At 45.4% G+C, this 26082-nt stretch overlaps 2 protein-coding genes across 5 annotated transcripts in view; one reads left to right on the plus strand and one right to left on the minus strand.

Annotated features, from left to right (window-relative positions):
* The window catches only part of Sidt1 (SID1 transmembrane family member 1), an 88719-nt gene extending 85493 nt beyond the window's left edge, over nt 1-3226 (plus strand). For all 3 annotated transcript variants that reach the window (XM_041673023.1, XM_041673021.1, XM_041673022.1), the window contains one exon: nt 1329-3226. In XM_041673023.1, the coding sequence (XP_041528957.1) occupies nt 1329-1391 (63 nt within the window). In that variant the 3' untranslated portion in view covers nt 1392-3226. The remainder of the gene's footprint in view (nt 1-1328) is intronic.
* Nucleotides 3227-17051: 13825 nt separating this feature from the next.
* The window catches only part of Usf3 (upstream transcription factor family member 3), a 44218-nt gene continuing 35187 nt past the window's right edge, over nt 17052-26082 (minus strand). For both annotated transcript variants that reach the window (XM_041673052.1, XM_041673053.1), the window contains exon 7: nt 17052-24918. In XM_041673052.1, the coding sequence (XP_041528986.1) occupies nt 18488-24918 (6431 nt within the window). In that variant the 3' untranslated portion in view covers nt 17052-18487. The remainder of the gene's footprint in view (nt 24919-26082) is intronic.

Genomic DNA, 26082 nt, shown 5'->3' on the forward strand with positions numbered 1-26082 from the left:
AGTGCGCTGACCATCTCCCTGTGCAGACCATCTCCCTGCACTGACCATCTCCCTGTGCTGACCATCTCCCTGCGCTGACCATCTCCCTGTGCTGACCATCTCCCTGCGCTGACCATCTCCCTGTGCAGACCATCTCCCTGCACTGACCATCTCCCTGTGCTGACCATCTCCCTGCGCTGACCATCTCCCTGTGCTGACCATCTCCCTGCGCTGACCATCTCCCTGTGCTGACCATCTCCTACGCTGACCATCTCCCTGTGCTGACCATCTCCCTGTATCTTTTTTTCTCTTACTTTAACTTCTGTGAGGCCACAACTTTCATTTTCCTCTACTTTTCAATATCTGTACACACAGAACAGTGACAAAATTATTTTCAGTGAGTTACACGGTGCCCCAGGACAGAATTGGTTATTGGATTCAAATGCTCAGAATTCCCCCCAGGAACCACTTAAGGCATTCACCAAAATTTGTGGAATTGCTGCTTCTCACGATGGACTCTCTTCCTTCCCTTCCTCCATAAAGATTGGGTTCCTAGAGAAGCTCAAGAAGCCACCTAGCCAGCATGTTCCTAACCTAGAGTTCCTGGGATTTGCTTGAACCCATTAGTAGTTATGCTAATGTAATATGGCCATCTTCTGCATCCTTCAGTCTTTTTTTTAATTTCCTAATTTAAAAAAATTTAAAAAATTAGGTGTCTGTCATCCTCACAGAGGCCAACCATGCAATCACAAGAGTGGAGCAGGGCTTCCCTCTAGTGGCCATAGTGGAAAGTACACCCAATCTCTGTGACATGGGATGACAGAGTGGGGCTAGTGATTTCATGTGGAGAGGGAATTAGGGCAAAGTAGGAATGGTTCTTATACAGAAACCCTCAATACTTCATCTCCAATGGATTTTATATGTCACCTTATAGTAATGACTACCAGGCCACCTTACTCAAATACTTTTCCATCCTCCACCCCAAGCTCTGATACTCACACATAGTCTGTGAAAAACACTGCATCCTACCTCATGTGCTTTCTTCCTGTTTAAGAACCTTTCCCTAATGTGAGTTCTAGGGCAGAGGATGGATGCCATTTTCATCCTCAGCTGTGTCTCTAGTGTCAAGCACAGCACATAAGAACCCTCTTCACAAGTATTTCAAGAAATTTACACATGAGCTGTAATTTAGTAATAAGTCCCAACTAAAAGCAAGGCCTTGTGGATCACTGCCAAAAATATATGAACAAGTGAGGGGGCATGCCATTTCCAGTCTGTGGACGGCAGGAAGTGGGAACTTGGTGTGGCCAGGACTTATTCCCTTCCCATCTCCAACCCTCTCACTTCAGGTGTTGCTGACCCTGGATGATGACCTGGATGTGGTTCGTAGAGACCAGATCCCTGTCTTCTGAGCCTCCAGCATCACAGGGGGGAGAAGGCCCGATTCACTTTGGTGCTGTTTCGTGGGAAATATGTCCACAGCAGCATGTCCACTGCCAGACACTCCACTGGGCTCTGGGGAGTCAACTGTGTCTGCATTCATACAGGAAGGCTAGAACTTGGGGTGAGCTGCACCCCAAGAAGAATGGGAGAATGGAAGACCAGCTGTGCGCAGAAGCAAAGCCAGGAGGCTCAGGAATCTCTGTTTGCAATTTAGAGTTCAGTGTGGACAAGCTGTGTCAGGCCAGCTTGCTGCCTTGGCCCCTTCCATCCTCTCCGATTGGCCGGAAGACTAGCTACTTGTACCTTCCACCTAGAGTCTTTGGTGTGGCCACTGCCACCCCTGTAAAACACCTACTGCTCTAGAAACCTAAAGCACCGTCTCACCCCCCCCCCAGGAGCCTCTGAGGCTGTGATTCCTCAGATAAGGTGCAGAAGTGGGACCAAGTCCCCACCCAACTGAGACAGACCTTCTGGTAACTCAAGTATTCAGAAGGAATGCTGAACAACCCCCCAGGTTCTTGGCACTACTGGAAATGCTCAGGATGGGACTTTGTCATGAGCACTTCTGAGGTCTGGGCCCAAGGTCTGGGGAATCACCAATTTCCAAGTGTCTTCGTCTTACCACTGGAGGGTGACCAGGCACACTGGTGCGGCCTTCTCAGAAGGGCCCTCCTTCTCCGTAGACTTCTACCAGTTCTGAGATGGATAAGGAAGAGAGGAAACTAGAGCAGAAGAAGTGAGAGCAGTGACAGACTGTGCCAAGTGCCTGCTCTCCTCAGCTTAAGGACTCTGGATCCTGGAGCAAATTCAACAAAGCAACAGGGCTTGGTGGTCCTCTCATACACAGCTCAACCGGTGCCCGTATGCCCTTTGCAGGGAAATAAGTGTTTCCAGCAATGTTACCCTGGACTCCTCCACCCTTGAGCCTCTCGCCTGTGACTTATGTAGATGTCACTCAGGATGGACACATGCTCCCCTCCCCGACTTGGGTTGCAGAGATCAGAGCTGATCCAGTCACCTAACACTGCATCTCTCTAAGATGTAGAACGGCTCAGCACTCTAGTTCCCGTCTCTCACACCGCCTGGCAAGCCTCGTGAGAAGCCCCATTTGACCAGGCTTCCTGGTTGCCTGGAGAGTGATGTCGTCAGAAAACAGACACACCTGCCTATTGCCTGGGAAACTGAAGTCTCTCCTCACCTGTGTGTTCTTGGTCACTTATTAAGGAAGCAGATGGGGCATTCCTCTTTTTAAAGGTTGTTATTCTTTATCTCAACTATCTGCATACTGTTCAAACATGTGCTTTGAAAGTTCGAATGGCAAGGTTTTCTTGATTTTAAAAAGGCAAAGATAATTTCCATGAATAATTTTGTGTGTTTTGTCTTTCTTCCCCAAACGGTCTCATGTTTGCAAGTGGTTTTCTGTTATTCTTCATTACTTCGGAACTTACTGGTTTCTCTGGGTCCTATGAAGACTGTCGGTGAGATGGACATCCTAGTCAAACACCTTTACAGAAGCAAGAACGCTGCAAACAAGTGTGCCTAAGGCCCTTAATCCCAGCCCAGGCAGAGGCAGGTGGCCACGTGACTCAAGGCCAACCTGGTCTGCAAAGTTAAAGTTGGGTGCCAGGCCAGCTAGTGTTATGGTGAGACCAGATCTCAAAACAAACAAACAAAAGAAAGCAAGTTCAAATCTGATTGCTTACGGCGGATTGTGGATTCTTTCAAAGCAGTCCTCCCGGTGTTGAATCTTAAATAAGCCAGTAAGGAAAACCCATCCAAACAGCCCTGGGGCGTGAGTGAATAAATACAAAGCTACACTATCTGTTTTGGAAGCTTGTTTCGGGGGCCGAGAGTCAGTGAAAACAGGGCAGTAGATAGGGCCCTGTGGAAGGGGAGGAGGGGGGGGTGATTGCACCGCCGTGTTTCTGTGTTCTGTTGTGTCTTGTTGTACTATAATGTCATATGTCCTGGCCATTTCTATTCTTTGCAGCAGGACCAAAAAGCCCCAGACCAAGCCTGCTTTTGAAAATAGAATTTCCAGCAGGCGGTGGTGGTGCACACCTTTAATCCCAGCACTTGGGAGGCAGAGGCAGGCGGAGCTCTGTGAGTTCGAGGCCAGCCTGGTCTTGGAAGTTAGTTGTGCTTCATCTGGGATGCCAGTGTGAGCGCTGGGGTAGAGGAGGGGCACTGGAGATGTCAGGACATCACTGGAATCTAAAACAACACTTATGCTAACTCTGCCACGTTCGTGTGCTTTGCTCCTTAAAAGCAAAGGCCAGGCTAACTCTGAGGGCCAAGTGAAGCTGGCAGGTAACAGAGTGAAGGGCAGAGGCTTTTGGCTGAGAACACTCACAAGTAAAGAGAGCTTCTCAGTTGGAGGGAAACCGAGATGCAACAGCCAGGGGAGCAAGACTGTGTCCATAAAATACGAGCTCTTCGTGCCTCTGACAAACACAGAGGAGGTAGCTGCACCTGTTCACACAGGATGCCTGGAAGATTCGCCTGGTTTTATTTTAGCAGCAAGAGAAGCCAATGGAAAACTGGAGTCTATCTGGGGAAGGGACTTTCCATGACTCAAGGCAATCCCTGAGCCAGCAACTGGTACTGAAAGCTATTGCAGCTGCTTCTCCGGTATCTCCGGTCGCCCTGCAGAATGTTCTGTGGGGTTGCAAAAGGCATGCGTCAGCGAATCAAATAATGCCCAGATGCTTCTCATTCTGAGTGACAGGCACTGTGGGGAAAGGCAGGAATAGTCTTGCAAGCAGCACCTTCATGGAAGCAGCGGTCAAGTGTGAGCGAGATCACAGAGGCAGCCCTTTAGTCCGCCTGTGTCGGCCTGCTAGCTGGGTGACCGAGGTTAAGCTGCAGAAACTGTGACTGTCTTCATAGCGGCTCCGCAGTGTTACCCAAAGCTCACAAAGCAGTAAGGGCCCAGGAATACTATCAGCACGAGGCTGGTCCTCAGGGCCCATCTCCTAACACCCACAGGGCTATGGGACGATAAGCATAACCTTCAGCTGTCCTGGTTCTCTTTCAGATCCTCCTTGGCAGCCACCAGTCCTGTTTCCTGTTCTCATCTGCAGATGACCCTAGGGTTGGGAAGCCTTTTGACTTTCAGAGGCAAAGCCCAGATTATCACCGCTCCAATCCCTAGGCTCCTCCTTGCTATCTCCTGCTGCATTTTTCCTCTTAATTCCAATTTAAAAATTTTAATGCTTCCAAAATTAGGACCTAGTAGAGAGTCTGGCTGTAAAGAGTATCGGTCTTTATCACTGCCATCTGGGCCCTGGGTCTCAGAGGAAGGAAAGCTCCCATTTTTGTCCTTTGGAGTGGCTGTTACCACTGGAGTCTAGCGAATGTCAGGTGTAGTGTCCCCCACACTCCTTACCCATCAGCCAGGGCTCCCACTAGCGAGCAAGCTGGAGGCTCTGCCTGTGGGGAGGGAGCCTCAGTCTCTCAGGTATCCAAACAGGTCCTAGAAGGAAGGACAAGGGTCAGGTGGCCACCATGACTCAGCTTCTGAAAGAAAGAAAGAAAGAAAGAAAGAAAGAGCAAGCACAGAGTAGAGACCATTTGCTCAGCCTGCAGTTGGCCAAGTGTAAACCGCCTTGGGTGGGCTACTCAGTCTAGGGGTTGTAACCCGCCTGGCAGTTCAGTAATTCCAGGGTCCCGGAGAGGCGCTATCTGTAAGATATGGGCTGAGAGAGAGGAAGAAGGCCATGCTAGGTTTGTCAGAGCCTCTGTTTATTGGAGACAGGGTTACAGCTTATATAGGATAAGGAATGGGGGGTGGGGCACAGGGGCCTGCACTCCTGCTGCGTGGTTCACGTAGGCCAGGAGGTTACATTCGGTCAGTCACCACGTAGGCCAGGAAGTCACACACCTAGTTCTCTAGATAGTTTGGAATGTGGGGCGTGTTCCACTAACTGATAGTTCTCTATTAACAGATAATTGGGTGTGGGGTAGGCTCTGTCAATAAAACAATTCTCAATACAATTGGGAAGTGGGGTTCTCTTCAGACTCCCTAGGGCGATGGTTCCTGTAATAATTTTAGGAGGAAACGGCTCCTGACAGCCAAGCCCAGCCAGTGATAACTCCACCTGGCAGGGAGAACAAACGTTTTCGCTTCCATTGTTTGGAGGAGGCAAGACATCCACCAGGGCTAAGCTTTAATGTCCCCTTGCTATGAAGTCACCATTGTCAACAAGGCTAAGTGCTTCTTTGGATCTTGGTCACTAACACATATGAGTCCGGGCAAACTTAACAAGCATCCCAGAGAAACTGGTTTGGCTGGGATTCTTCTATCAAAAGAGTCCTCCTTGCTGGAATTCTCAGGGCACACTCACAGACCTGTGTAGTCTTCTTGACATGAAGGCTTCATGTTCGGACCGGAAGACAAAGAGGACGAGGAGATGGTTAATGTCCTCACCTTGACAGGCTCTGGAATAACTGGGGAAGCAGGCTTCTGGGCACACCTGCACAGGATTATCTACATTAGGTTAGACTCTGGGCATGTCTGTAAGGGGTTGTCTTGATTGGATTAATGAGCTAGGAAAGCCTACCTTAATAGTGTTCTGTCTGTCTGTATGCTTGCTTGCCAGAAGAAGGCACCAGGTCTCATTACAGAAGGCTGTGAGCCACCATGCGTTTGCTGGGAATTGAACTCAGGACCTCTGGAAGAGCAGTCAGTACTCTTAACCTCTGAGCCATCTCTCCAGCCTCCACCACCCATTTCTTAGTATATCACATGAGGGAAAAAAGAGAAATCTGGTAGTCAGTTCCACATAATCCCGCTCTGGGCCACTTTAAGCTAAATCTTGACATCCTTGTGGATAAAATACTCTGCTTTAAACAAAAGATTATCTGAAGTGATTCAACATATTTTATTTTCAGATAATGAAATGCTGCCACCAAAGAAAGATGCTGATTTGCATTTTGTGGTTTTTATTATACTGCTTGTGCAAACTTCCACAGGGCACCTGGTGCCAGGCAGGCCTCTTCCATGGAGAGGGTGGCTTCAAGCCTGTTTGCTCTGCCTCTAAAACCTGGGACAGTTGTAGAGGGATCTACTTTTTAGGGCATGCATTCCCCTTTATCTTCTTCCTACCACTCCTCTATTCCCTTCACTCAATAGCTGGAAAATATTTGGACTGGGCAGTGGGAGGAGCCAGGGCATAGCAATGGGTAAAAACATACAGACTTTTCTATCCTGTGTTCTATAATCCAAAAGAGAACATGGGTTAGAAACCAATTATTACAATGTGTTCGTTATAAGCAAGCAACAGTGAAAGAATAGAGTGGTTCTAGCCTGTCTTGGTCACTGTTCTCTCGCTGTGAGGAGACACCACAACCAAGGCATTTTTATAAGAGAAAGCATGTCATTGGGCCCACTTACAGTCTCAGAGGTTTAGTCCATTACATCACGGCAAGGAGTATGGCAGCATGCAGGCAGATGCTGGTGCAGTATCTAAGAGCTGTATCCTGATCCGCAGAGAGAGACAGAGACAGAGACAGAGACAGAAACATACTGGGCCTGGCATGGGTTTTGAAGCCTCAAAGTCCACCTCTAGTGACACAGTTCCTCCAATAAGATCACACCTCCTTATCCTTCTAATCCTTTCAAATAGTGCCATTCCCTGATAACCAAGCATTCAAATATCTGAGTTTATGGGAACAATTCTTAATCAAACCACCATGGCATCCATGCAGAAGAGAAAATAAATCCAAATAATTTTCAACAATTTTTCAATCTAGAATGTAAAGCCCTTCTTGCTGGCACAACTTAGCATCTCTCTACAATCCATCCCAAGAAGGACTGTTTGGTCGGCTAGTTCTCCATAAAGCCTCTTTGGGGGGATGCACACTTTCTCCTTCCCCGGTTCTATCACAAATTATGAAAACAGTGCCTTGTGTTTAGCATCAAAGAGAAGAGGGTGTGTCAGGCATGGTGGTGTACATCTTTAATTCTAGCATATAGTAGGCAGAGGCACACAGATCTCTATGATTTTGAGGCTTGCCTTAGTCTACACATCAAGTTCCAGGCTAACCAGGGTTACAAGTTGAGTGAGACCCTGTGGTGGGGAGAGAGAGATTAAAAATGGGAATTTAAAGACATAAGCTTCACACTAAAATGGCTCCAAATATGCCTGAGAATTCCCGGTTGGCTTTTGAGTGTTGGGTTAATGTAAAAAGAGGGCGGATGGAATGCTACGGGAGGAAGATAAGAAATGCCATAGTGGAGGAGGACAAATTCAAACAGCTGAAGGCAAATTCAAACAGGCACAGTTCTCTTGCTTTTTGTTTTTTCCCCCAAGGAAGACTCTTAGTATGTAGCTCAGGTTGGTCTATAGAGCTGCTGGTCTTCAACTCATGGTCCTTCTGGTCCCTAGTGCTGAGATGACAGGTATAACAACCAAGTACTGTTTCCTCATGGCCTAAAGGGGAGGTAAGATTTCAACCTCAAATATTCCTTAAAGCTAAAACTGTGAAAAGTGGCTTTGTATTAGTCAGAATTGCCTAAAGGAACAAAATGGATAGAACACACACACACACACACACACACACACACACACACACTTTCTCTCTCTCTCTCAAGACAGAAAGGCCACACATCTAGTAGTTGTTCAGTACATGAGACTGGATGGCTCTGCAGTCCAAACCTGGTGCTGGAGTCCTGGAGTATCCCTAGAGAGCTGATGGTCGTCAGCCTACACTGGAATCCCAAAATGTAGGTTCTAACACCAGTGAAGGAATGCTTCAGGAACAGCATAGATGACCTTGCCTGTGAGAGTGAGAGAGAGCAAAGTCTCCCTTCTGTGTCCTGCTAAGTGGGTGCCACCAGAAGGTGTAGCCTAGAATTAATTGGGTCTTCTGACCTCTCTCGCATGGTCAACTGCTTGGGTTTATAGTTTTCCCATATGTGGTCAAGTTGACAACCTTAGCCATCACAGTAAGCAAGCAGAGACGGGATGTGGAGGGAAACACAATTTCAGGGTAACAAAAACAAAGGGGTAACCTACAAGGGAAGAAAACTGTGTAACTTCCCCAGCAACAGTGTACAGGAGTGTTGGTGGGCACTAATGGACAGAGCCTGTAGAATGTCGTTTAGCTGTATACATGCTAGGGAATAGTGGCTGGACCAAAGGAAGAAGAACAAAGTATTGATGCAGAGGCTTTTAGCTGTTTGTTAGGTAGATTTTTTTTTTTTTTTTTTTTTTTTTGATTTTTCGAGACAAGGTTTCTATGTGGTTTTGGAGCCTGTCCTGGAACTAGCTCTTGTAGACCAGGCTGGTCTCGAACTCACAGAGATCCGCCTGCCTCTGCCTCCCGAGTGCTGGGATTAAAGGCGTGCGCCACCACCGCCGGCTAGGTAGATTTTTTTTAAAGGATTTATTTATTTATTTATTATGTATACAGTGTTCTTCCTACATGTATACCTGCACACCACAAGAGGGCACCAGCTCTCATTCTAGATGGTTGTGAGCCACCATGTGGTTGCTGGAAATTGAACCCAGGCCCTCTGGAAGAACAGTCTGTGCTCTTCACCTCTGAGCCATCTCTCCAGTCTGTTAGGTAGATTTTTAAAAATTAATTAATGTGCATTGGTGTTTTGCCTGCATGTATGTTTGTGTGAGGATGTTGGATGCCCTGGAACTGGAGTTGCAGACAGTTATGAGCTGCTGTGTGGGTACTGGGAATTGAACCCTGGTCCTCTGGAAGAGCAGCCAGTGTTTTTAACTGCTGAGTCATCTCTTCGGTCCCAATTTGTTAGGCAGACTAAAGGGGGGAGGGGCAGACTCTCAGGTTCCTCTGAGCAGAGGGTACAGAGACCTGCAGCTACTACAGGATGCATTTTAAAATATCACGTGTATGTGGTGGACCCAAGAGGCCAAAGGTTAGTTTTGGGACTTGTTTTCAGTTTGAGATTATTGGCTTCTAACTCAAACAAAGGTCCCACCTAGTTGTCAACCAGATTTCTTCTCTCTCAAGGCTACCGTAAACAGGTGTGGCTAGTTGCCAGACCCTGTGCTCCTGAAATAGGGAAGTAGTTGGTTCCTACCTAAAACAAAAGTCTAAGGAACCAACTAAGTTCTTGTTTTCTTTCTGGAAATAACTTGGGATTCTACCCAGGGAGTGGTTTGCCTACAGAGTGGTCTAGGGCACGTGTTAAGGGCATGAGTGCTGAACGTACCCCCTGGACTTTCAATTTGCATGTTAATGCAGTCCTTTTGTTCTACTACCTTTTGAAATCAGGGGTGTATTAAGCTCTTGGAAATCAAACGCAAACGAATGTTCAGTACTCACTGAAATTCCCTCCCTATACTATCCTTTGTGTTTCTGCATTTTGTTATTTTTGTTCCTGTCTTGGTATTGCTTACTATACTTCTAGATTCCGACGCCTCCACTCTGGAAGAAAGGTAATCTTGTCGGGGATGGCCCCTGACACCTGTAGGGTCTAGCAACGTAGCTCAGTTGTTGGACTGCTTGCCTAGCATGCATGGAGCCTTGGGTTTTGAGTCCGTCGCGGCATAAACTGGGCATGGTGCTGTAAACGATAATCCTAGCACTCAGGAGGCTGAAGGCTGGAGGATCAGAAGCTCAAAGTTGAGGTGTTATAGATTAAGCACTGTGGTAGGGCACTTGCATACTAATCACTAGAATTGGGGTTCAGTCCTTAGCACTAGTAGAGAAAGGTTCGAGGTCATCCTCAGTTAGACAGCAAGTTTTAGGCCACTCCACGTTACATAAGAACCTCTCTCAAAATAATGAGAAACGAAATACCATACGCGGATTAACAGACAAGCTGACATCCACTGGGTTCTCCCAGCCTGGAATGTCATGTTCAGAAGAAAACATCTGTCTCTTCAAACAGGGTGATGACAACCAATACGAGGTGCTTTGAACTGACGTCAAGTATTTCATAAGGAAAATGAAAAAAAGCCCATGTTCAGTGCCAGCAGAGAGCAAAGACTTAGAGACAGGGACATCTGGGGTGGGGAGCATTTTACTTCATCATCAAATAAAGGAAAGCAGTGCCTCCTAGACTTGGACACCACCAGGTTCTCTCCCGCTACAAACACGAGGCTGGAGTCACTCCAGCACTGCAGGACCTAACTGCTGCCAACGGGAGCCCCAGCTCCTGACTCCATCCCAGATGTGCCCCCGAATGGCAGAATCGATGATTCAAATAGCGCCCATCCATCAGACACCCTGCCAACAGTGGATCAGATCCTGAAACCTCCCCATTCCCCACATGGAGAAACTGATGCTGAGAGAAACCGCTAGGGAAGGACCACCGCTGCAGAGACCTGAATTTCCAGTCTGTAAAGCGTGACTAGGGTCAAACCAGAGTAGGCACAATTGTACCACAGGAAGATCCAGCCATTCTCTGGGTGTATTTCCACACATGCAAGACACACAGCCTGGAATAACACAACTACCGAGCAGCTGAGCTTATTAACAGAAAGCAACCACAATTCTGAAAACCCAGGGATATGTGGCTATTACAGAAACCTCGCTTACAATGAACCTGCAAGGTCACTGGAGAGCCAGGCAATGAAGCTAAAGTTTTGGAAATTTTTGGCTAAATTGGAATAGCAGAACTCATGTGAGGATGACTGCATCCATTCCAGAACCTATAGAGTTCAGAATTAAAGTCTTTTTCTTTAAAATATAAGTTCAGTGACTATACTTGGCAAAGAACTATAGATTCAAAAGCTCTCATGTTAAATTAAAATTCACATGCTTTAAAGTTTCAGGTTACCACTGGGAGCCTGCTGGTTCAAATGTAAAATTGAAAATGGAGAGAGCCGGGCCTTTAATCCCAGCACTGGGAAGGCAGTAGCAGGTGGATCTCTTTAAATTTGAGACCAACCTGGTCTATAAGAGCTAGTTCCAGGACAGGCTCCAAAGCTACAGAGAAACTCTGCCTTGAAAAACAAAAACAAAACGAAAAAAAAAAAAAAGAAAATAGAAAGCAAAGGAATGTAGTGGCTTTTCTAAATTAAAAGAAAAAAGGGCTGGGTGATGGTGGTGGCTCATGCCAAGTATCTGCTGCCCAAATGCAAGCGTACACATTACCTTGGAAGTAATTTTTCTTCGTATGATGCCAAAAAGTTGCTCTTTTCTAAGTATTATTTGTTCTGAATTGGGGATTGATCATTTATACCCCATCTGAAAACAATACATTGATCTGTAGATAATCAAACCCAGGGTCTTGTGCCACACACATAAGCCCTTCTCACGGAGTTATGCTTCAGCCTTAAATGTCATATAATTTTAGCCAGATGTAATGGTACATACTTGTGATAGCAGCAGCTCGAAGCAACTAGCAGGAGGCTACGTATAAAACAAAAGCAAAACAATATAAAGCTTATGTAGGTTTATACAAAACAACAACTTTATATAGTTTTGTATAAATTTTTTTCTTTTTTTTTTTTTCTTTTTTCTTCAAGACAGGGTTTCTCTGTGGTTTTGGAGCCTGTCCTGGAACTAGCTCTTGTAGACCAGGCTGGTCTCGAACTCACAGAGATCCGCCTGCCTCTGCCTCCCGAGTGCTGGGATTAAAGGCGTGTGCTACCACTGCCCGGCTAAATTTTTATACTGTACAATTCACTGTTTCCCCCTCATAAATTATGCTTGGTAAGCTTTTAACTCAGTTGATAAAGTTAGAGTAAAATATCCAACTTTCAGGGTTTTTTTTTTTTCTTTTAAGGTAGGGTCTATGTAGCTCTGGCTGCTTCTGTCTCCCAAGTGCTGGGATTAAAGGTGTGTGCCACCATTCATGGTCCCCCAACTTTCTTTAGATTTAATTTTTAATTATGTGCATCTAAGTGGGTATGAGTGTGGGTGCAGATGCCTGAAGAGGCCAGAGGAGGGCGTTAGATCCCTCAAGCACGAGTTACAGGTGGTGCCAGCACCTGACATGGGATCCTCTGCAGGAACAGTATGTGCTCTTCTCAGCGAAGACCCCTGTCTGGCCTAACATCAGCTTTCATCTCAAATTCCTATGTTTTAGTTTCTCCTGCCACTCGGCGGAGTGTTCAGCCTCAATCATCACCGAATACTCTTCCATATGTGAAATCCTAATTTGACTTTTTCTAAGGAATGTACAGGTGTGCCCCGACCATAACTAATTTACTTGAGGTGTAATGCTTAGGAACACATGCCCACCGGGAACGTGCCATGGCATCTTTTCAGACAGATGGAAAAAATTAATTATACTACTTCAGATTGAGACAAGGTGATCTGCAGTGAAATGGGGAATGACGAGGAAAAAATTGAGAATTCACAATGCAAAAACTGCAAAGTTTATTTTCTTAAATAAAATACTATATCCATATCCATACAAATAATTATTACAACCATTAAAATGTTACATTTAACAATAAAAATTTCAAAACTTTAAACAAGAGCATGTTTTGGAATATTCACATCCTAATACAATGCATTTGTAAAAAGATGTCAAAATAAACAGGACCTATTCTTATTTACAGCTGTAGGACAATCCTGATCCTATTATACATATCTGCTCTGTATTCCATTACAAAACAAATTAGTTTCCATTAGAATTATAAACCAAGTCATTTACAGTTATAGGACACAGTGCACAGAAGACTGCTGGCTGGGTCACAGGTACACAGATTACACTACTGAAGCACTAAAACTTGTGTTTTCCTGGTGCTTGCCGACAGTAAGCATCAAGACCAGTGTATCTATAAATAATCTGTGAAAGTAATCATGTTCTCCTCAATTTTCAACCTTTTTAAAAAACCAAAATGAACACACACACATGCACACGCACATGCACGCGTGCACACACACACACACAACCTGCTGGAAGTGGAAGATGTTTCCTTCACATTAACACAACTGCAGCATCTGAAGCAACACTGTCTGGTCCCTTCTCAGAAGTTCAACAGCCTGAAAATTTACCACTATCATCAAGCCCTGTGCCCAGTGACCTTAGAGATGGAAAAGACTTTAAGACTTCAGGAGCAGGGGGGAAGAGAGGTCTCAGAGAGTGAAGACAAAATTAAATGGGTCAACTTTAGTTTCCTATTACACACTGCATGGACAACTGTACACACAACTGGGCCAAAAGGTTAAAGATTTTCTGTTTAAAAACATGCTACAAGAGAGGTTTTGTCTATGTCTCATGAACTTTAATGACAGGTTGTGCATTCATCCAGAACAGCTTGCAGATCATGCCCGGCATTCTCAGCCTAAGCTGAGCTATGTTTATGATGCACCTGTCGACACACGTGTGACCCCCCCTCCCCACAAAAACAATTACCGGGTAGAGTTTATGCCAACATGGAAATGAGGATGTGGAAGGACGGCCTGCCTCACAAGCTCAGGTACAGGTTCAGCGACACAACTTGCTAGCTACTTTGTCAACAATGGCTCAGAGGTGGCAAGGCAAGAGTGAGAAGCATCGGCTGTACTGATCATCTAGGAGGTGTTTGGTCACACAGCATGTGCCATCTCTGTAGCTCCTTCGTTGCAGCACGGGGCCGGCTGGGTGACATGTTCTGGGATCTGGTCTCAGGAATCAGAGGCACGGTTTCAGGAAAAGGGCAGTGCCAGGGCAGAGGTGTGGGGTCAGAACCAGAAACTCTGAGCCCAAGGGTCCTCAGTGTTTTCCCAGCCCACATGGGCTGTCTCCATCTGAGCACTGTGAGCCTCACAGAGCTACTAAGAACAGCTTAGACTTTACTATAGTAGAATTCAGCCCAGCACGAGCAGAATACAGAGCATAGTCAAGCAAAAAACAAGCAAGCAAACAAAACAAACCAACAAACAAAACCCTTGCTTTTTGGTAGAACTTTGGGAAAAGAAAACAAAATGCTGACATTCAGCCTGAAAGACATCTCTAGAAAAAATTAATTTGCATATACACACTGCAAAACAACCACTCGGAGATTAAGTCCATACTAGTTTTTCTGGTCATTGGCTAATGGTTGCCCTCCAGATAGAACAGCCAAAGGCACACTTTTTCCAGTCAGTCAGTACCTAGACAACAGACCTGGAGTGCCTTTCAGGCACTGAGATACAGGCTCAGAGCTAATCATTTTGGTTCCTCCTCTAACCTTTCCTTCCACCACAGGGGAGAAGTTTACCAACTTCAAACTAATGGCATTTTGAGGAATTGTTGCTGTTTAAGAAAGAGGCATAGGGGACCCACTACTACACACTGGTCTAATAGAGAGGGTGGGCCCAATCACATTCCAACATGGAGGCATAACTGTCTCGTGGACAAAGCCAGGCTGCCTGCCATCTGCTTGATGGGGAACAGCTAAAGGAGAGCTCGAGCCTACACACCTGTGTGAAGGAATGGGAAAACCCGAATCACAGTAACAGTCTATGTCTACATTGTTTTTTTTGAGTGTAAGTTTTAGCCTCTCTATGAGATGGCTAACGTTAGAAGGCAAGAGCAAGGCAAAAGAAGTTTCCTTAAAAGGCTAAAAGACTGACGTAAAAAGCTAACCTCCATTGCAGTTCAGCATAATTCTGACCAGTATCTGGGGATTCCCAAGGCCAGAGTTTAGAACCCCCAGCCTTCTGACATCACACCGCCACCACTGGGAATCCTGCCCTCCACTCTGACAGGGAGCGACTGCTGCCGCCTCAGAGCTGTGCTAGTGAAAACAGAAACAGAACTCCTGGAGAAATACAAGACTTATAAAAACCCAGTGTCTATTAAAAACATTAAAATGGATTTATTTCATCTATAGTTGACATATTTAACAAGTTCATTGAAGTACACAAAGAGAAATCTAAAACTCTTCATCAGAACTTAACTTTGGAATGCCCAAAGGAACAGAGCACGTTTAGTGATCCTGTATGATCAACAGTCAGAACAAAATGCGCTAATCAATGACTCTCACTTAGGAGGCAGACATGATCTTGTGTACTTCCAGAAATTACAAAGCTATCTGTGGAAATGCTTTACATAGTCATGTTAAAAGGTTAGGACAACATGAAACTTATAACCAAATTTGACTGCATTTTCTGCCATTACTTCAACAAAAGTTTTATCTTGATATTACCAGAAACCATTTAAGTTTCATCCCAAAATCATTTAGCTTTAATTATTAACACTAATAAGAACCCAGACTTTTAAACCAAGTGCAAACTCTTTCTCATCCGAGTCCATGCATGAAATGATCTCTAACACACAAGTGCATTATGTATTTAATTAGGGCCACATGTGAGCAGGAGCCAATTATTTGCAGACTTTTACATCTCACAGAAGGCTGAGATTCAGACAACCTCACAGTACTCTTCTCGGCATGAAAACCCTGACAATGCAATGCTATCTCAGGACAGAGCTGAGCTGCAGACAACCAGATAAAAATAACCCAAAGTCTTAACAGGCTTATGACTTAGTGCCACAGTCACAAATGGAGCTTCTCTGCTGGGTGGTGGGGTGCACCTTGAGTCGCACTACCTAGGAGGCTGAGGTGGAAGTTCTGCTTAAGCCAGGAATTCCGGGCCAGTCTGGACAACAGAGCAAGACCCCTGTCTCAGAAACACAACACAAAACTGGAGTTTCTCCACAGCATGCAACCTTGGATCCAATACCGCAAGCCTGCCCTTCCAAACTCAAGAGCCATCATGATGTAAGGACTCACGTGTGAAAGACGGCCACTAAGAGAAGGGGGAGGGAGGGGGATCGGCCATACACAACATTACCTTTAATGAACTTGGCAAACTGGGCCTCCAAGTACAAAGACCACTCTGCATATTAATGCTTAAAGCAATTCATAAATGATTCTTTTTCCTCAGCAACCTTTCTATTGTGGTGTACATGAGTTAAGTCATGCAACTGTGAACTTCTCTTCTCCCCCAGGAACACTAAGTGGGAGGAAACAAGGGGTTTGCTCTGTTCACCAGGAAGGGTGATTTCGGGCAACAGAAACTGACAAGGCACAAGAAGCCCTTTGCTGGGCCCTTAGACAGGCATTCGGTGGCGACTGCTCTGACCAGGGCTCTGACCAGACCAGTACAAAATGAAAACAAACCAAAGGAAAAAACCCAAACCCTCTGTGGCCCTTGGGCTCGCTTCTACTAAGCCAACGGGCCAGCTCTGCATCTGTCCTTCTCTCTCCAGTTTTTACCAGAATGGAGCAACAGTTGAGAGCTAAGAGTTTAAATGGTTTTAAAAAAAATTCAGCACATAAGTTTTTTTTCTTAGTTTTAAGTTCTCAAGACTTAATATATGCTTTAAAATTAATTACTAATTCAGTGGTGTTAAAAAACATCTACAGCAGGACCCTTTTCCTCCTACCAAGGTGCCTTGTCCAACCTTGATATTAGGGTTTCTGTAGTTTTATTGTAACTTGTTATGCAGTGTTTGGTTGATATCCCTGGGAAGTCTCCCCCCCTCCCCGCCCCCCCGCTTCTTTTTTGAAGGGAAATGGAGAAGTGGATCTAGAGGATAGAGAGGTGGAGGAGGTGGGATGGAGGGAGGGGAAACTGCAGTTGGGATGTAATGTATGAGAGAATAATAATATTAATAATAATCTTTTAAAAAACTACAGCATGCTTTAGAGCAGGGGTTCTCAACCTGTGGGGCTCAAATAACCTTTCACAGGGGTTGCCTAAGACTCTTGGAAAACAGCAATTTACATCATGATTCATAACAGTAGCAAAGTTACAGTTATGAAGTAGCAATGAAAATAATTTTATGGTTGGGGGTCACCCCAGCATGAGGAACACAGTATTAGGAAGGATGAGAACCACTGCTATAGAGCAAGCCTCGATTTCCCATTTGCAGATGGCAGTCCTGCTGTCTTTTCCAATTTGTTCACTTTTAATTGAGACGAGACTATGCCTGTTTACCATGTACAATGTGATCTGCATCTCCAATAGCAAGGACAGGCTAGACTTGGGAACCCGCTTTCACACACACTCGCACTCACGAACTCAGATACACAGAGAATGTGTTTTTGTGAAGCACCATTTTATACCTACAAAAAAAATAATGAATTCATTTTCTTATTATAATTGTTATGAAGAACAATAATGCAATTTACAATGTAATATTTAATATAAATAATCAGCAAATGAAAATACTGAGACAGCTTAAACCCCTATTCAGAAGTATCTGAAAAGGCTCAAATGTGTCTTCTAAACACAGTATTCACTGAGCAGTTCTAATATTTAAATGATTGTAAATTAATTTATTTCCAGACCAAATAAATAGAATGAAGAGAGAATACTACATCAACTCAACTGATGAAGCACTAATCACTAGGTGACCCTAGGAAAAGCCACAATACAATGTCTGTTATTCTTTGGCCTAATGCAAAACCCAAGTACTAAGTGGAAAACATTTCTGTATTTTATCTTTGCTTTGTATTTTTAAGGCTCATTGTCTTAGGAAGACTTTTACTTTCCATGATCTTGGCACATTAAAGGATAATGTGACTCCCTATTTTGAAGAACAAGACATGAAATTTAGGTAGTTTGTTAAAATTATAATTAAGAAAGAAGTCTCTGTAACCAAGTTCAGGAGTCAAACACTTCATATATTTTTTATCTGCTTGATTTTATGTATGGGAATTTAGCCTACTATCAATTTATCACCTGCCGTGGCTGAGAATTGTTAGGTGTTGACATCACCGAGTGATGAATCACGTTTTTTCATGTTGCTTTTACTTTTGGATTTGCAAACCAACTATCTCGACTATCTATCTTATAACTTATCAACAACTGATTTTAGAATCTCAGCTCCTTCCTACCATCCAGCATGTGCCAAGATCTCTTCAACTTCTTGTTGGTTAGTACTTAGGGAATAAAAGATTTAAAAGTCAAACTTGGAAAGGTAAATCATTAAGATGATCAAAGAAAGTACATCACTCAGAAATAAGAGGTGATTGTTTTGACAACCCCGGTGTATGCATCTTCTCTGACATGGCTCCCTTATAATCAGAAGCTAACTGAAAAATGGTTATCCAAAACAAAGACACATACCCACACAAACTCCCTCAATGCACACGTGTACATACAAGAACAGCTGTCAACTCAATCCGAACCTTCGCATTTAGTCTCTCTGGATTTAAACAGCCGAGCTGCAATCATGACCTAAGATATGGCTTATGTTGTGAGCAGGTCTGTTTGAGGACTGCTTGGAGGAGTCAGAAGCAGAGGAATTTGCTATGGTGAGCAAAGGTGACATCGCTGAGCCATCAGGAAGAGCTGTTGCTATTTCCGGAAACAATGATGTCATATTGAAATTGGATAGGTGAGAGTTGGCCATATGCATTGGCGGCATCTCAGGGAGAAGGGGAAAGCTTGGCTGAGCGAAGCCAACGGGTCTGGGAGGAGATAAAATGGATCCAAATCGGTTGTTTAAACTTCCACTGTTTACTTTCTCTGTGCTAGGATTGGAGAACATTTGATTAGAAAAATAAGGGATTGAAATGTCATTGGACAGAGTAGGATGAGCAGGAGAATAGGGGGGGTAGAAGGAAGGTAGAGTGTTTTGGGGATCTACTGGGATGAGAGCTGGAGTTCGTGTGGCACTAGGTTGGGTAACCTGTGGAATGAAGGAAGTATTCGCATTTATTGGTGGATTCATGCCACCCTCGGGAATAAAAGGAAAACCAAAATTTTGTGACAGCGTATGCTGGTCAGGACCTGAATTATCGTTAGGGACTTGTGGACTCTCGGGCATGAAACGAACAATACCGCCTCTCTTTTCTGCAGCAGGTTGCTGACGTCCAAGAATCATGCTGCCGCCAGCAGGGAGAGGAAGGTGAGGAAGACTTGGGTCAAAGACACTACTGTGTCTTTGATTTCCAGATCGATTCCTTTCAGGTTGGCGGATTTTGGAACCACTGCTGTCTTGCAGGGGATGTCTTGACCTCTGGGCAACTGAAGAGTTAGCCTGACGTACAGGAGGCCCTTGGTCAGCATTTCCATGAGACACAGATGGGTGTGGCAAAGTTGGCCTTGCAACCCCATGCATGTTGGATGTGACCGGAGGAGGGTTCATGTGGCTCTTGGTCCCATGACTGTCAGTAATTCTCATGGGATTGGACTTCTGCACAGAAACATTGGGACTTGTGTTTCGACCTTGAATATCTCCTGAGGAAGAGGAACTTGAAAAAGGAATATTCAAAGTGCTGTTCCTGGTGTTAATTGCACCTAAAGACATGTCACAACTCTCCCTATTCTGACTTTCACTCTCTCTTCTAATATGAACACTTTCACGGGTTGGAGGACAATTATATTCAATTGTTGAAGATGGACCACATTGTGTATTCCTTGGATGTTCTGAGAGTGACCTTTGGCTCCCAATGACCTGGTCACCAAGGTGAGGAGCAAGTAAACTCTGCATGAAACTCTGGTGACACGTGTTCTCACTGTCCCTTGGTGGGACAGCATTTCCTGCTGGGACGCTTTGAACTGGTGGATAAGATAACCTCTTTTGTCGGTCGATTGGTGGTGGGCCAGTGTTCTGACTAATTCGAAAAGCCTGTGACTGCATACTTCTCAGTGACGGCACAGGGTTACCTATTTCATTATTTCTTGAAGATTGAACTTCAAAATTACTCTGGGGCTGTTGGCTGGCTCCCGCTGGTTTGAATGTCTGACAATCAGGAAGAGGGACAGCATGGTCCATGCGACCCTGCATATTATGAAGTGCCAAGCTTTTATTTCTGGGAACATCAATATAACTTCTCATTTCAAGCTGATCTGAAACCCTTGAGCCCTGAATCGACATGCCCATTCTCTGTTCCGAAGTTGAAGATGACTTTCCAATGAGAGCCTCAGCAGAGTAACTGGACACTCGGTTTCTCTCTGGCCTGTGTGGAGCACAGGTCATGTCTGAAGACCTGGTCACAATACTGGGTTGGGACACCATTTGCTGCTCTAAGCCTCTTGGCGGCAAAAGCCTCTGCATTGGATTATGACCGGATACATGGTCAGAAGAAACTGCTGAACCCTGCTGTCTGCTTCCAACATCCTGTTGCTGGTGCAGAATCTCTTGACTGAGGTGGTTCTGGGCATGGTTATGGTGACCCCGGCCAGTTGAAGAGTTTTCACAGCTCTTCTCTGGCTGGGAACTCGCAAAGTGTTGCTGCATCTGTGGCTGCATCTGCGGATGGTGAGGGTGTGGCTGACTGCTCTTGGGTCTTGACTGGTCAGTCCCATGGTGTTTTGGTTGTAAGGACAGCTGAGAGGCAGGAGTGCCCTGAACGAGATTTCTCTTCTTCTGCATCTGAACTTCCTGTTGTAGAGTTCTCTGCTGGTGCACAATATGGGGCTGGGAGTGGACAGCACTGTCTGCATGAGGCACATGATGCTGCAGCTGATATAAGTGATGCCTCTCTCTTAACTGCCCTGCTTGCTGCTGCTGCTGCTGCTGCTGCTTGATGTAGAGATGGTTGGTGTGAAGGTGAGAAACCGCTTGAGCTGGTACATGCTGCTGCAAGGCCTGCAGATGTTGACTTGCCTGAGTTTGTTGCTGTTGCTCAGCAACTGGAGGCTGAGAACCACACTGAACTTCAGTCTGCCTCAATGCAGGCGCCACAAAGTTGTTACCAGGAGGGAAAAGCCGTGTAAGGCCGTCTCCATGAGCTGGGTTGCTAGCAGGAACAACTGAGTTTGAAGAGTTGGTGGGGATCTGACTCCCCATCATTTGAGTTTGGTCAGGAATGCTGTCTGGGGTCCGGCTCATCAGGGGCATACTTTCAAGCCTCAGAGGGGCTGGCTGACAGTGCTTTTGCCGTTTGGCTGAAGACAGTAGAAGATCATCTTGTACAGTGCGTTTTGCAGAATCTTTCCGGCTCTCCTGACTCGGCTTCGAGCGGGGTTCTTGAGCCTGTGGATTTGGTACGGCACTACTCATGCTGTTCAGCTGTTCCTGGGGATAGTCTGTCATCAGAGGTGGTGCAGGAGGCTGGCTGCTATAAGAGCTGGATACAACAGGCATATTAACAGTTACAGGAATAGATGTTTGCTCGGAAGTCTGCGATAACCCCGTGCAGCTGACCAGAGGATGGCTGACGTTGCTTTGATGGACAAGATTATTCACACTTAAACTGGTCAAACTTGGCGGCCGAGAGGCCGGCACCTGCAGGGAGGCATTTGATGATTTAATTCCCAGAGAACAGCTCGATTTTTCGAGAGGCCTATTGACTGTGACTTCCACTGAATCCTGAGAGTTAAATTCATTTGGTGTTGCATCTGCCGGTCCTGTGCAAGGCTCCTTACGGATCTGTGTTTTAAAAGGCTGCTCTCCTTCTAAAGAGGTTTCAGAAGACTTGGAAGTAACCTCCCTCATCTCAGTCTGTGTGCCAACCCTTCCCTTCTCAATGTTCTCCTGGTCCAAAATAGCTCTTGCTGCCAGGGCTACGATATCGGTTTGCTCTGCAAAGGTACAGCTGTCACACGTGTTAGCTGTTGTACTGTTGGTCACGTCTTCACGAGCTGTTTCGGGAAGCATGGATGCAACCGAGAAACTACGACTACTGCCAGAGCTGGTTGACATAGGAGAGTCAGCTTGCCTACTGGCGAGCAAAGAACCACTAATAACTTCTTGATCAGGGAGACAGGAGTGGTGCTGTGGAGGATCTCTGTCGTCGTTTATCAGTAACAGTTCCTGCTTGGGATGCAAACCAACATTAGAATCACCTATCTTAGAATTATCTGGAGAAAAATCTGGATGATCCATCTGAACAGAAAGAGATGGTTTCTGAAGGTCTTTTTCTTTAGTAAGATCAGATAGCAGCATTGTTAAACCTTGTCCCTTTAAAGGCCCTGCTGCTTGCATGGTGTCCAGTGAATTCTGCTGAATGGGGCAAGGTTCTGCCACAATTTCTACTTCAGAAATACAGTCAGCACTTGAAGTGCTTGTAGTGGATGACATACCAGAAACCTGAGAAACCAAAATCTGGGATTCGATAGGAGATGGACTCAACACATTGGCTGAAGTACAGGAGTTTGTAGCACTGGACAAGGCTACAGTAGTTGGTGGTGTGCCCTGAGATGTCTCTTGCAAGATGGGAGGAGAATCTTTGGATTTTGCTGGGGCCACTGCAAACTGTTCATTTGTTTCCGATTCTTGGGAGGATGAGCTACAGTCCCCTGCTGACTTAGGTTTGGACACAGACTCAGGGATTACTGATTCAGAATTCAGAATGTCCAAAGAATGTGAAGCAGAAATACTAACACTCTTTGCCTGGGACACAGCAACAGATGGGAGGCCACCAGGGAGGCTGTTCAGCAGTCCATCACTACACGATGGCTCTGCCGAGCTGTCTGTTCTGGGACCATCTAGCTTGCCCACATCTCTGACTGAATTCAGGGGACATGCTGGCTTGTTAGCTGCTAAGAGTTTCTTGGCACCTGGCTTCTTGTTCGGTCTTTTTGATTTCATGGTAGAGGGCAAACAAGTGACAGTGTTTGCTGAGGAAGCTGTTGCAAGACTGTACGTACTGGGTAGTGTGGCTGAATTATCTGTTGTCATGGTAGGTGCTACAGTGGTTAGTGACAGACAGTTAGCTGGGCTGGGCTGACTGTTTGCAGAAGTCTGAGGATTAGCAGACTGGCTGATAGACAACTGTACACAGCTTTGCCCAGCCATCTGCGATATGCTTTGATTGAGGCTGGCCAAAGCCCCAAACGTGTTCAGGGCAACATTGGTATTTGGATCTTCGCTGGTGGTAGGTTGAATAATTTGCATAGGGCTTTGATTTGTAGTTCCTGATGAAGACATGACAGGTTGCAAAGCAAAGAGCTGCCCATTTAAAGAAATGGTTTGAGGCTGCTGTTGGTTTGACATGGTAACAGAAAAAGTTTGGGTTGAGTTAGATATGGATAAAGATGAAGGTCTTGGTAATATGTGGACAAGATGCTTTCCTCCAAAAGTCTGTGGGGCTGGCACATTATTATGAGACCCTATTATAGCACTGGCTCCATTAACAGGAAGTCGAACAGGACCAGAATGGGGAGCAGAGAGGAGTGGCAATGGGTTCTGATTGGCTGCCTGTATGATGACAATCTGTTGGCCTACTGTTTGGTTGGGAACCTCTGCCCTCATCACTGCTGGGCATGGGGTTGTGCTGGGTGGCTGAAGAATGATGACATTTTGGTTACCTGGAGCCGCAGTGACAGCTGACCCAACTGGCTGAGCCATCTGAATCACTTGCATTGTTGAATTCAAGGGAAGGATATTTTTTGGAGGCTGAGATTTAACTTGTGGCTGGGCAATTGGTGGCTGCATAGGTAAGGGTGGACACGAAGGCAAAGTGACCACTACTTGCTCAATTGGCGGCCTATCTGCTGGAAGGGAATTATTTAAAGTGATGGCTGTAGCCACATGGTTATGGAGGCTTGGGGTAGGGTTGGTATCAGACTCATTTAATACTGGAGTCACAGCAGAAGACGGTGTCTGGCTTAAAGGCTGAATAGTGTTTCCAGCCATTTGCAAAGTAGTCCATGTTGTCTGTGTGTTTCCAGCTGAAGAGATTCGGGTAAGGCTATTGATGTTTTTCAAATCTGAAGCACTAACACTTGAAGAAGGCAAAGAACAAGAAAGAGTCCAACCACTGTCCAAAGGATTTGCAGAAAGACTGTTCACTGGGAGGGTGGTCTTCACTACTCTGCTGGGAGCTGGTGCCACCACTGTCGTTGTAGTTGTTGAGTCTGCTGCCTTGCTAATGCTCACTGGAGAAGAATCACCTGTAGACCTGGGAGGGCCAGGGCTTACTGTGGTGGTAACGGACACAACAATGGTGTTCTGCAAATCTCCACTGAACTCCTGCACACTCGGGCCGGATCTGGTTCCATGATGCACGTTAGAGGCAGTGGCCGAGCTGCTGGAGGAGGTGCTTGTGACACACACAACTGTTTGCTTTGATGATTTAGGGCTCTCTTGCCCACTGCTATTTTCTGAAGCATTTTGATCATTTAGGCATGTGTGCAAGGAATGATGTTGGTGAGGGTCAGGGCCAACTGAAACAGTGATCAGTGAGCCACCACTGGCACCAAGCACACTTGATTGGCTTTCGGAAGTAGAAAGTTCGAGAATATTTTGAGCAGAAATGGCAGCAGGAAGACAAAGGGGAACAGGCTGGTTGGCAGCCAGCGCAGACACTGTAGTCTGATGCCACGGCTTGTTCTCAGAAGGGTAAACTCCAGAAATAGACACAGGAGTCACAAGCTTGCAGGTCCTCTGCATTGGCACCACATTGGCGGTCTGTTTTTGCAAGCTGTGACCAACATTAAAGGTTATTCCCTGAACGGCTGTCCCCTGGCTGTTTCCCCCAGGCTGGCTCCCATTGGAATAAACAATGATGTTTTTCTGGACCTGGTCACTCGGAATAACAACCGACACCTTTGAGTTTTTCAGATTTCCTTTCCAGTGGATTGTGGGGTCATCATATAAACATATGTCATTTGCTTTCAATAATTCAATATATCGGCCATTTTCTTTTTGGATTTCTTCCAGTTGTTTTCGTAGCTTTTTAATTTCTTCAGCTAAAATATTAGAAATGAAGATGTAAAATTACTGGTGAATGTCAGTGATTATAACAACTTAAGCAAAAATATATGTGCTAAGCCACTAATTCCAATTCTAGCCTTCAAAGGCCTTAGCAGAGCCATGAGCTCTCTGCTATGAGGTTTTCTTCTAAGACTGACACCCCAAGCCTTCTTTATATTCCTTTTAAACTATACCTTTAAAGGACAACCACTAAAAATCTCCTAAAGTGTACAAGTCTCAACATTCCCAATCCAAAATTTCCCAGTAGGCTAGATAGCTAACAGATGAAACAGGGGAACACAGGCTGATTCCTGGGAACATGCTTTTGATAAGCTGAAAGCTCTTTGCTCAGGGTTACCACAACTGACAGGCCTCTAAAATGAACCCTACGGAATGCAAAGGTTACATTTGAGCTGAATAGGCTTCAGCCTGATATAGTAGCCCAAGGGTGGCCAGAATGTAATAGATAGATATCCTCACAGCTACCATGGATGACACCTGTATTATTATCAAGGCTGATTGGTATAATTCTTAATTCTGCTAATGTCCCATCTGACTAACAAAACCAGGTTAAAACCATGTTAGACACTACCATCCCTTTTGGCAGATAGCTCTGGAATGGGAGCTCTGAATTTTCAGAGTTGGATCTTTTGTGCTGTAGGGGTCCACAGGTTGAGTACTATTCCACCTTGACTAAAGGTCAGAGAGTTTGAGCTTATTTTTTACTCTTTCAAAGTTGTTGACAATAGCTGTGGCTACAAACAAGAGATCCTGACCTTGGCTGTCCAGGAACTTGTAACCAGGCTGGCATTGAACTCACAGAAATTCACCTGCTTCTCTCTGCCTCCTGAGTGCTAGGACTAAAGGCATGCACCACCATCACCCAGCTAACCAATGGTTTTTAAACCAAGGACCAGAACTGCAGGACTCTGATTACTGGCCAAAGAAATGGGCAGATATCTAGTACTAGGTAAAGAAGTCACATTCTGAAGCGACTGGAAGGTCACTACTAAATTATAATATTACATATAATCATGTTATATATATTTCTCTCTCTCTCTCCTCTCTCTCTCTCTCTCTCTCTCTCTCTCTCTCCCTCTCTCTCTCTCTCTGTCTCTGTGTGTGTGTGCGTGTGTGTGTATGTGTGTGTGTAAACCCTG

The sequence above is a fragment of the Microtus oregoni genome, unplaced genomic scaffold (genome assembly GCF_018167655.1).
Source record: "Microtus oregoni isolate MIOR12 unplaced genomic scaffold, Mior012 000023F_ref0000262, whole genome shotgun sequence".
In the NCBI taxonomy this organism is placed as follows: domain Eukaryota; kingdom Metazoa; phylum Chordata; class Mammalia; order Rodentia; family Cricetidae; genus Microtus; species Microtus oregoni.